This window comes from Poeciliopsis prolifica, unplaced genomic scaffold (genome assembly GCF_027474105.1).
Source record: "Poeciliopsis prolifica strain line A6 unplaced genomic scaffold, Auburn_PproV2 SCAFFOLD004, whole genome shotgun sequence".
Classification (NCBI taxonomy): Eukaryota; Metazoa; Chordata; class Actinopteri; order Cyprinodontiformes; family Poeciliidae; genus Poeciliopsis; species Poeciliopsis prolifica.
The window spans coordinates 15,402,178-15,414,776 of record NW_026562379.1 but is presented as its reverse complement, the minus strand read 5'-3'; the positions used below and the strand labels follow the sequence as shown (position 1 = coordinate 15,414,776).

Here is a 12,599-nt window from a genome sequence, read left to right as displayed (position 1 = left end):
ACAAATCGGTACAGAAACGCTTCACCGGACACAAAATTACACTTCCATGACCATTTAAAAGCTAAATCCGGTAGAAAACCTGCAGAGTTTTGGCTTTTTTGTTGCAGCGGTGAAATCTCAGCAGAAAAAGTCCCACATTAGGAGTTAATGTGGGACTTCCTGTTTCCTCAGAGTGAAATATGAAATTACTCTGACAGCAATTTCTCCAAGCCTTTCTTCAAAATGGGAAAGAGAAAAGAACATACCATCCGAGTAAGACAGATTTTAGTTGATCTTCAGGTGATTATTGACCTTTTGCACGTGACGTCACTCGCTTCGGAAACGCCGTTTATGACAGTGATATAAATAATGTGGCGTGAATTATGGGTCGGTTTCTAAGCCAGCTGTTTCAAGCTTCTATAAATACTGCAGTCCATGAGCCCCAACCAAGGCGTGTTGCGTTCAAAGGCTAAATAAAATAACTGGAACAAGCAGAAGCCATGAATAAACCGACAAAAACAACTTGTCCGTCACAGTCGTCAGACCTGAATCCGACAGAAAACCTGAGCTGAAGAGAAAAGAGCAAAAAAGTGTCTCCAGGTCTATAAAATCTGAGAACTAGTCAAAGGCCCCTACATTGTTAAATAGTCCAACCCAGTAAAACGAAAGAGAAAAAAAGTTCTGCCCAGTTGGCAAAGCGGTTAAAAATGATTGGCTGCATGTTTGTCATTCATGATTCTGATAAAAAAACAAAAATCGATGAATACAAAATTGAAAATAATTGGAAAAATAAATAAAATAATGAATAAATCAGATTAACGGCTTGATGTGAAACCAGGGACGAAACTGTTTTTTTTCAACATTATATATGTCAATGTGATTATGCTTTTGAAATAAAAGCTGGATTTATTTTAAGAGTTTTTACACATTTATGCTACAAATAGCATAAATTTGTAGCGGATGAAGTAACTGATCATCATGGTTGACAATTTTTAGGCGTCTCAAAATGTGTTTTCTGACGCAGCCTAATTCTGTCAGCAAATAAATACCTGATGAGTTTTTAGTTATAATATGGTTTGTTTTCTGTATAAAAACCCGCCGATGATCTCAACAGTGAAGAGACGATTGTGCAACTCTGCCTGCCAACCAGATGTTCTCAGTTTATAGTGGCTGGACGCAAACAATTAACAGGTAAACACAGTTTTGAAAAAAATCACTTGTTTTTTTGTTTTCCTGATGTAATCCTCTTATGTTCAGTAAGATTTTTAAGTATTTTACTTCTCCTTTAATAAGTTTCTTGATTTATTTCGCTTTCCCGCTAGAATGATTTGCTTTATAAACAAACCGAGTTTTTATGATTCTGCACTGATTTGTGCAGCAGTAGCTAGTTTGTTTGTTTACAAAACAAGTCCAGCTTGGTTCCTACGTGTATTTTTATTTTTTATTTTTTGGGGGGAAACATCTGTGCTCCAAACACTTGACCGGTTGCCATATAAACCAGGGAACCGGGCCTGCAACAGGACCCGTTGCACTTTGCTTTGCTTCCCACTTCTGCTGCATGTTTACAAAGATCTGAAGTGATGCTGAGGAGCAGGTTCATGCTCGGCTCTCTCCTGAGGGGTTCAGATGACATATCAGAGCATAATCTGGCTCGTTTGGCTCCTTTACTAATCAAGGCTTACAAGAGGTCCAATCACTTGAGGAACACGTTTAAAATATTAGCGATGGTTCAGACAAACACGGTTTCACATGAAGTATCTCCAGTACAAAATATGTTTGGTGAATGCAGCGACGAGCCAGACACTGCAAAAACGAAAGTATTTTTTTGATTTAATTAACAGTGTACGTATCTTAGTACACTTGAAATGAGGCAAAACTTAGTATAGGCAAATATTTCCTTAATAATTAGGAAAAAAATACTTGTCAGATTTTTTCACTTATAACCAATGGAACTAGAGTCTTTTCATTAAAATTAAGGAATTACTGACTTAAAATAACCTCCTAAATCTTGCTGAACGGTTACTTGTCAGTCAGTTTTGTCTCATTTCAAGTGTAATTTTCTCCTCCAGAAATCTGGATGAAGTGATGGACTTTGACTTGACCCTTCGGAGTCACATATAGACAGTTACAAAGTTGGCTTTCTGTCACCTGAAGAACATTGTCAGGATAGGAGGACTAATGTCTGAGCGAGATCAATAGAAACTCATCCATGGGTTTATCTTTAGTCGCATCGATTACTGCAACGCAGAGCGCTGCTGCTGCTGCTGGTGTTCTGACTAAAACCAGGAAGTCAGAGCACATCACCCAGCTCTGAAGTCCCTACACTGAACGGTTTAGCACCACAATTCACCAAATACCTGCTGATGACGTATCAACCTTCCGGACACCTCAGGTCTTCTGGTTCTGCTCTGCATCCCCAGAACCAGAACCAAACGGGGAGAAGCAGCATTCGGCTTCCACGCACCACAAATCTGGAACAAACCCGCATAAAGCTGCAAAACAGCCGAAACACTGAGTTCCTTTAAATATTAACTAAACCTGTTTAGAGTTGCTTTTGAACCACAATAAATAAGATACTGATCAACATTGTGGAGTCGCAATAATTATTCTAACTTTACAAAATGGGATATTTCCACAAATGCTGACTATAAGATGTGTTTATGACGTAATTTCCTGTTTATTTCACTGCAAAAACGCAAAATCTTACCAAGTATTTTTGGTCTAGTTTCTAGTGCAGCTGAAATATGACAAGCTAACTTAAAAGTAACTTTTCAGAAAGACATATCGACTTGTTTTAGAGAAATAATTCCTTAATATTGTTCCATTGGCAGAATGTTTCACTTATAACAAGTGAAAATTTTTCCCATGTTATATCTGCCAATGGACCTGGTATTTTTTCATCAATATAACAGAATTATTTACTTAAAACAAGCTTCTATAAAGGTTACTTTTGAAGTTAGTTGGTCATATTTGCACTAGAAACTAGACCAAAAATACTTAGTATGATTTTGTGTTTTTGCAGTGTGAAATATTCTCGACAAATACACTTTTGATTCATTTGGATGCTTTATTTAAACTCCTCCTTGTTTTCTGCATAAATGGAGAGAAATCTTCAAGGTGTGAGAAAACTGCATGGATTAGAGGAAAATCCAGCGTCAATAAAACACATGGAAACAGTTCATCAAGCAGAGGAGGGCAGAGATTTCATTATCAATGATCTTCAGAGATCATGTTGAGCCAAATTGTTATAAATAAAAAAAAACCCACATGGTCTCCTCAGTGCAACGCAATACTTCATATAGAACTGCTGCATCACCCACAGCTTTGGATCTGCAGCCAAGCTTATAATAAGCCTAATCCTACCTGTTAGCCTCGCTACGTGTGCACCTGCAGTACTTACGACACAATCACAATCATTTCCGTTAATGCCAGAGGGGAGAAGAAGGAGAAAAACACATCTCTCAGCACGCAGGATCAGAGGAGTTCATGTAAGCTAAAGTAGCCTGACTTTGGGATGTTACATGACTTTTCTGTTCCTTTTATAGGGTTTCATTATCCAACCAAGACAAAGTGGTCATAATTGTGAAAAGGAGTTGGAACATATGTATGATCTTGGTGAGAAGAAAGGCATTGGTTGCTTAAATATTGTACTAAGCCCCGGAGGAGACACAGCGGACGTGGAAAAAGGCGATTGGGTCAGACGTGACTGAAATCAAACATTTAGGTTCTCATTTAAAAACACTTCCCGTGGCAGAAACACTCCACTTCACTTTTTACATAGCATCCCCACTGGTGAAACAACATGTTTGCATTGTGGTGGTTTGTTTTTGGCTAACAAATAAATGCTGTCAGGAAAGGAAGATGGAGGGAGCTAAATATGGGGTAATACTGCAAGAAAAGCTGGTGGAGGCTTCAAAAAAACCTAAAACTGTTCATTTTCCAGTAGCATAATGAACTGTTTAGTACAAGTAAGGAAACTGCAACAAACTCCTAATTATTAGAACAAAAAAGTGTGGATATTTGTTGATTTTGCATGAATTTCCACGATAATTGTCAAAAAACTGGAGGGACTGATTGATATAATTTGGCAGTAAACAGAAAAAAAGTGCATTGATTTGATTGATAACAATATTTAAGGACACTTAGTGTTTAGTCTAGAATCTAGAGGGCCACAGATAAAGCTGCGGCGGGCTGGATTTGGCCCACGAGCCTCGGGTTTGACACATGATTTATATGATTGAAGTGCTTGTTATGATTTGCTAGTTAAGCTCCACGCTGTCGTTTGCACATATGATTCACGCCTTTCTGCAGTGGTTCATTTATGTTTTATGACAGTCTGAAAAAAATATACATCTATCGGCTTCAATCGAACTTTCTGCACAGCAGCAAGAGGGGAAATCAAAAGGCGACCAAGACCAAAGAGGAAAGTAGAAAAGGGAACCTTGTGGATCACATAAAGGGGAGTCAATGCAAGTGAAAGAGGGCATAAACGGAGGGTTGGAGTGCGTCAGTCTGTGTACCTGGAGGCCAAAGTCTGAGGGGGAAAGGCCTATAATGGCATGCGCTAGTGTGAGCTAGGCTGGATGGTTGCATACTCGACAAGGTCCCCAGGGCCAGTGTGAGCAGAGCTTCGTGGGCTGGGAGACGAGGCCAAAGCTGCAGTATCCAGCTCCGCATACTGGACATCACAGTCCTTGTGGCCAGAGTTCTGGAGACAAGAGAGGTGAAAGGCGTGTGAGGAGTGAGGCAGCCAAATAACGACAGAGTGAGAGAGACAGACAGCCTGACAGAGAGAGACTGACAGAGAGCAATGTTGACTGAACGTGGGAGTGGGGAATTTCGAAATGTGCCGGCGTGGAACATATACGAGAAAAGATGTCTGAAAATGATCAAAAGTGACAAGCCAAGAAGAAGATGGAGACATCACAGAGAAAACATAACACACAAATCAAAATGGAGCGATAAATAAAAGGGTTAGAGACGGAATAGGCTCTTTGTTCACAATGACAATGTTGGATTTATGCTCTATGTTTTCCTAGAAAGAAAATAGAAAAGAGATGTTCGATTAAGGTATTTCATAAACGCATAGAGCTGCGTCTGCAGCCTAATGTGCATTTCTCAGAACGTATGCAGTGTTTACAGTTGATGGCCATGTAAACAACATAAAAGAAAAAAAAAATAAACCCTGGAACTAAACAAATAAAACAGACACTGGGTGCATGCAGCTTGAATGATTGAATTATGGTGAATGCATGTCCGCACAATCCTTCAAACCACAACGACTGTAATTTATGCGTCCTGATCGCTACAGAATCCCAGAGACTGTGCTTGAAACCGAGGCTGCTGTGCAAAACATGGAGACATGCCTAGAGGCAATTCAATGGACAGGCTGCTTCCTTTGATATTCTGCAATATCAGCATGGATGTAGACACTTCACGCGGCATCTAATCACTGATTGCTAAAAACAAGCTGGATGATTGATTAACGGAGTGAGTTGATGAACATCTGGTCAGTATATAACAATAAAACAGTTGCTCAGATCACTGCTTTGTAGAAAATATGATGCCATTTCTAAAGGACAGAGTGTGAAATTAAATAGCACGTAAAAACACAAATGTAAATATTGAGATCGAGATAAATTTGTGTTTCTTGAGATAAAAGTTTTCCGGATGAAACTGCAGTGCCTTTTAGGGGTGCACCGATTTATCAGCACAGATTTCCTTAACTTTGGGAGATCGGTGATCAGCTGATACTGGTCCATGCAGCCGATCTGATCCACTGATCCTATGTACCTCAGCAAAGGCCTAAAAATTAACCTCTGACCTCTTCTGTCTGTCAGTCAGACGTGTGACTGACAGACCGGCCCGCCAGATCATGTCTGCACATTTGCAGTTAAAAATAGTCACTTTCTTGCTACACTTTGCAAACTTTCAGAAAGAAAGAAAAAAAGGTATCAGTCAGAATCAGCCAGGCTTTTTAAAAAACTGCAATCGGTGCACCGCTAGTGTCTTTTCATTGGCTTTTTTCTGAGATCCATCTTTAACAAAACTTTAATCAGGTGAAAGCGCCGCCGCGGTGCGTATCTCTGAACACACCACCTCTAATGTGGCGGCGGCAGCGTCATGCTGTGGGAACAGGGAAGCTTCTCAGAGTTCACTGGGTCCAGGACAAGCCTGGAAGAAAAGAAACATAAGTAGCACAACAACAGAGACCAGCCTGATGGTTCATCTTCCAGAAGATTATCACTCTGAACAGCCACAAATAAAAAAACAATCGTTTAGATTCATGAATAAAATCAAAGTGCAAATCTTAACCAGGCTGCATGTTTGTGACCAATAAGAGTAACATAAATGAAAAGATGAAGAAGATAAAACTTAAACTTTCTATGGTTATTAATCCTGGATTAAAAACCATCTTGAAGAAACTACAACCTTAAACATACAGCTGGAGCTGCAGTGGAATAATTTAGAATAAAGCAAATGTTTTAAAACAGCAGTAAATATCTTAGTCAAAGTTATGTTTCAATTGCCAACAGGGGTTAAAAATAACTTCCCCATTTCTATGATTATTAAGTATTTACAACTTTGTTTTAGACCAAATAATTCAGTTCAGTTCAGATTTAGTTAAGCCCCAAATGAGCAATTAATGTTACAGCAAGTATTTATATTTACATATACAGACCACTTAAAATGACCAGTTTCTCAGATTTTACGCTCTGTTGATTTATGTTTGAGAAAAATGAACATTGTTCTTTTATTATATGGACTATTGACAACATGTCTCCCAAACTCTAAGCAAAAGTTTAAGATTTATCTGCAGAAAACGAGAAATGTTGTGCTTTTAGACCTCAAATAATGCAAAGAAAACCAGATCATGTTCATCATAAAACAACACTACTAATGTTTTAACTCAGGAAAAGTTCAGAAATCAATATTTGGTGGAAAAACCAGCAGGTTTTCAATGGGGTTGAGTGCAGTTTCCTCTTAGTTTTTTTTTCACAGCTGTATATAGGAAACTAAGAGAGAAACTATTAAAAATTAAAACATTAAAATACAACAAAGTGTGCCAAAAAGACATCAGATCTAAATCGATGCATGCAACAGTGCATGTGCATAATACACAAATCTATATGAAGCAAAATGCTGCAAAATGACATATTATTATGGGATTGTGGCCGTAGTGTTTTTCATGTGAGATCCAGGAAAGTTTCTCTGATGTGTGTGTGTGTGTGTGTGTGTGTGCTGCATGTGGAAACTGGTGTTCACTCCTTTGCTTAGCCAAAGAACATTTCCTCCCAGCATGTGACAGACTTTGTGAGAGGATAAGTTCTAACGCAGGACATATTTTGGAACCTCAAACTATTAATTCATAATGTATAAAACTACCCAGATGGTTTATGCGCCTCAGGCCTTTTGAACAGTAGCAAATGCACAAACGTAGTGGGGGTTGTGTGTGTGTGTTTCGACTTATTCTCCACTCCAAACCCGTTTTCGAAGAGACCTGAACACACCTTAGCCTGGCAGGATAGCAGAGATTGCGGTGTGTGTAGCTCGCAGTGTGTGAGAGTGTGTGTTATCGACGGCAGAACGGGGAGAAGACAACAGGTACTTACACTGACAGCATACACAACTCGCAAAAAGTTGGAGATGTTTGGCTTCAGGGGGAATATTCACGATGAAACTAAAATGCACTACGACCTTTATCAGTAAACTTAACATGACTTTCTGTAAACTTTTGAATTCACATGTCCAACTTTTTCCACAACTGTTCTTTATCAGTGTGACCAACAAATTTAAAATTGTGCCTTTGAATCCTTGTAACTGGAAAACTGATGAATATATTTGATTATAAATTTGCTTGGATATTTTGATTATGGCATTGGACAAAATGTTCCATAATTATTATCTGTATTGTCTTTTTATGGTGTAAAGCACTTTGTTGCTTTACACCATAAAATGAGCAACTCAAGTAAACGTAACTTGACTGAACAAGAGACGTTTCATCATTAATCAATCAATAAATATCCTGGTTCAATCAGAATAGGTATCTACACAGTTCTTATATTTATTGTTATATTATTATAACATTATAACATAATGTTATAATAATATAACATTATTATAACAGTATAATAATGATATAATGTTAGAAAGTTTGCAGAAATGCATTTTCCATAAATTTGACCAGAAAGTCAAATATTCTGACCTTTTTGTGAGTAGTGTAGGGGCCCCTAAACTAACCTAGCATACCTGCAGATATATGCACTCAGTGCTATGTTTATAAAACTTTACTGTTGCAGTTTGCAACGTCTGATTGTTTCTAAATAGGATGTGGAGAGTTTTTATGTAAAAAGATGTAAAAATTGGGGGGGTTAATGTGTGTTTCAAAAGCCAGAAAAGTACGCTCAGGATCACCTTTTGTATCTTTACTGCATACTTGCTTTAAGTTTTTATTTAGGAGATGCTCAAAAGTCTCTTGAGTCGCCTATATTGTCAACAGTATCACATGGTGTAACAGATTTACTCTAGTAACTTGTACACATTTGAGTAGAGGTAGGTCTGATTTAATTCAATGAATTTTGTGAATCCATTGATCTGGACAACATAATTACAGTTACACCCCCTAAAAATAAAATAATGCACACTTAAGTTATAAATAATAGACTCATAAATTATGCATGAGCAGATGTTTGAAAAGCACCAACAGATGCATGTTTCCTTGAGTCTGCAGAAGGAGCTTTCTGCTGCTCAGCTTCACTTTTTCACTGAAACTTTTACAGTAAATTACAGTAACAACAGCTGAGAGGACCACACCTCCACCTCTACAGAAGAGTAACAAGGACCTTCAGAAACACCGAGGCTAACTGGAACACAGATCGGTTTTATTTTATTCTTTGAACGTTCAGTCTTTCGTGGAGCATAAATGTTTTTCAAAGGCTTTTCAAGTTCTCTAAATCGAGGCCGGGATTATGTGCTGCTGCCACAGCGATGCTTGTCACTAATAAAAAGTATCTTCATCCCATGATTTATTTTTGTTCTGTAGGAAACTCCCATTTTATTACGTTATCCACCCGACAGGCTGACACAAAGCGTGACTTACACTCCAGTTTCCTAGTAACACTGTTGCTGGGTGCAAAGGCCTTTTCACCAAAATGTTAAGATAGAAGAAGCTTTTTATGAGGTCCAGTTGTGATAATTGGACCCATTTTTTATGCTTAAATAGCAGCATATAGTTTATCTCCGACTGAAACATTTTGAGTTAATTACATGTACTTGACTTCAGTTTACCCAACTTAATCTCAGATAAACTTAATTTGATTACTTGAACTATTTATGTTTTCTTAAGTTGGATCACGTTTTATTTTCTTCCAGTGGGAATACTCTTCATATTTCAGGTTGTGCGTCGTCAGAAAATATCAGAATTCTCATTTTGTCTCAAAGGTTCATAGGAAACATAGTTTTTATTTTGAATGTAAATTTATTTCATAGCTGAAATGCATCCATCTTTTAAGCTGCGGTAAAAGACGGCAGCATAAAAAATAAGGCCGTAGTTTCATTTATTGTTTTTAAATTGAGGTTTGCCTGTCAAAATAGCAATAAAAAATAAATTGTGTTTCTTTCACTCAAAGGAAAAGTTTATGATTGAACTAATGAATCCCAATTAAACTAATTAAGTGATGAATTAGTAGAAGATGTTAGTGGCAACTCTTTGCCGAATGTGTGAATATGCAGAATATTAATTGAGCATAAATTTACCCAAATTTCCAAACGGTTAAAAAATATATTTATTCCATTTTATTTTATAAAACACGTTTCTCACAATCGCCTTGATTAATGCCTGACTTTATTTTGCAGAATGCATAATTGTGAGTTTATTGCGAATTTTGCAAAAACAAAAAAACCAAACATTGTGTTTAAATGACTTCCAACTCCCACATGTAGGTGGCAGTATTTCTTACTTTTATCCCACTACTGCCTCAGTCTTACTAGTGTCTAGTTTGTCTACTTGGATTTGTCCCATATGTTTTCCTATTTTTATGAAAGAATATTGTTAAATTCCTTGCAAATTTTTATAAAGCAGTACCACAAAACCAGCAATTTGTTTGCTAAAAACTCACAAAAACAAACATAAAATCTTGAAATTAGTTGCAATACTAAAAATATTCTCAGGAAAATGAACTGGATGTGAGCTGAAACCATTCGAGCATCTCGTAAAAAAAAAAAAAAAAACGTACAGCAGTCAACACAGATAACAAATCTCAGGCCTTTTTAAGCTGGTTAAAAATGAACAAAAGTTTTAGGAATGTAATTTTTCTATTAAAAAATTAAAGACCCTGTTTGCAAAAACTCAGAGGGTAGAAAAATGTTTGTCTCAAAAGACAGAAGCAGTCCAGCCTTATATGCAAAATATTCTGCAAATGGGACTGTGGAGAGGAGCCCCACCATTATGGTACCTGTTGTATTCCCATTTGCACTGATAGGTTTTTATTTTCATCTGAGAACAAATTACATGGAAATGATGGAAGCTATTGCACAATGTTATCTTAATAATTTAAATCTACTTTCCAATCTCACTCTTGCATATTTCCTCTGCACCAACACTCGGCACGCGCCAGGTTTTTAAATATATGGAATATTTGTCATGACCAGAGTGCAATCAGGGGGAAAATTACAGCCACATCGCCTTCAAAACTCCCAGACACTGTTTCCCCCCCGAGAGAAAATCATCATTAGTAACACTTGAAGCTCAGCAGTCAATGCGTGTCCCTCACAAATAGCGTTTTAAGAACCTCACTGATATCCTATTCATCTTAAGTGCAGCCCTAGACTACACTTTGAGTGGAATGTTATAGGTGATAAGAAATTAATCTGAAGAAAATCTACCCTCGGTTCCTACGGATTACCTGAACTAAACACCTGCTCACGTTGAGCGCTTAAAATGAAGATGAGTGCTGTACATAGAAAATCAACACCCACTTGCTCAAGGAAAGAAAAAAAATTACCTGATTTATTCTTGCGTGTCTTTTGAGAAGGTTGAGTCATATTTATAAAGCATCATTGGGAGGAAAGTGAAATATATGCATGTTGTAGACGCAGAAAGCTCAGTCAATGCAGAATGCATGTCTTAGTTTTCTAAGCTGATGTTCAAAAGCTTGATTAAAGAAAATACATTTCGCTGGTACACAAGCAATCAGGTTGAATAACTTATAAATAATGTATTTCAAAAATAAAACAGATAAAACAACATTGCCTTTAATGGCGAAACGTAAGTGAACTCGTAAACCTGAAAGGCAAAGCTGCAGGATAATTAAAATAAATAAATGGTTCAAGGTTCGAGATTAAAGTCTCAGTTTAAGAGTCATTATGCAGCTCAGTAAGAATAACACCCACAACTATTTATACATGAATGAATAAATAATGAAGTTCAAGAATAAAAGTTTTTTTTTTTTTTACAGTGGAGAGTGGAGGATGAGTTCATTCTCACAGCCGGAGGGAAAAAGCTGCTCCTGAGTTTGTCAATACAGCAGCAGCAGAATGAACAAGCTGTGCCTGGAAAGTCTTTATTCTATTAGCATCCACTGTGTTTTTCACACACACCTCCATCCACTCACTGGCATTACTGATTTTCCTCCAGGGGGAAGCGTTGCATGTTCAATTTTAAAGTTTCGCAGACGGAGTTGCGGCTCAACTTGCAGTGTTATTTACTTTATGTTTTCTGTTTCTTTTATTCGAAAGAGAAATGGACTAAATATGACCATTCAAGCACTACAACTGGACAATTTGTCACATTGACTATAACAACAACACCAAGCAGGAAGATTTAAGCTGATGTCCAGCGACAGATATTTCTAATCCTTTACTTTTTGATCTAAAATCATGCATCAAAAAAGGAAAAAATAAAATAAATTCTGGTAGAGAAAGGCTCTGAAAAGACAGGAGTACAGAAGAAAATGAAAACTGGATCTGAACTCAAGCAGCTGATCAAACATTTATGAAGATCAGACCTAAAAAGTTCAAATACTACTTTGAAATCTAAAAGTCTTGGATTCAGAAATGCAAAAGTCAAAACGTCTTTATGGCTGCCTTGACTTTGAATGTTGCTGGGTTGTTGGGCTGCAGAGGCAGGGCCTCTCTCAACGCTTCGGGCCGATAGCAGCAGAAAGACGTTCATCTTAAGATACCCTAAAGGTTTGGTGAACAGAAAGTAGGAGATTCAAAAGATCTTTACTTGCCCTGAACTGAAGCATCTGAGGGTCTGATTCACACCAGTTCTGTTCAGTTTGCTTCAATCAAACTCCAGTTTATTGGTTGTTTTGGTTCTCATGCAGACCAAAAGAACAAACTCTGGTCTGCCTACAGATCTGGGTCTTGGTTTGGTTGAAGTAAAATCTGGTGAAAGCCAAAAGCAGGAAGACTACTGCATTCTGGGTAAAACAACACACAAGTGGGAGAAACGCCAACAACAAAACAGAAATCCTACAACCTAACATTTGAGGGAAGTTGCCTCTTCTTCAGAGGTTTTTGTGTCGTCTCCTTCAGTGGTTACTGATGCAGTGCCCCCACAGGTGAGGAGGGGAACAGGTTTTTTTTTTTTAAAGGGGTTTGTTTGTTTGACACAG

At 37.7% G+C, this 12,599-nt stretch overlaps 1 protein-coding gene across 4 annotated transcripts in view; it reads right to left on the bottom strand.

Moving 5' to 3' along the window:
* Positions 1–12,599, bottom strand: part of nectin1b (nectin cell adhesion molecule 1b) — a 205,484-nt gene that overhangs the window by 15,049 nt on the left and 177,836 nt on the right. Inside the window, exon 10 of one of the 4 annotated variants that reach the window (XM_055028729.1) lies at positions 4,575–4,687. The exons of 2 other annotated variants lie outside the window; for them this stretch is intronic. In XM_055028729.1, coding sequence (XP_054884704.1) covers positions 4,575–4,687 — 113 coding nt within the window. Of the gene's footprint in view, positions 1–4,499; positions 4,688–12,599 lie in introns of all 4 variants that reach the window. One more of the 4 variants, XM_055028728.1, reaches the window with a different exon arrangement.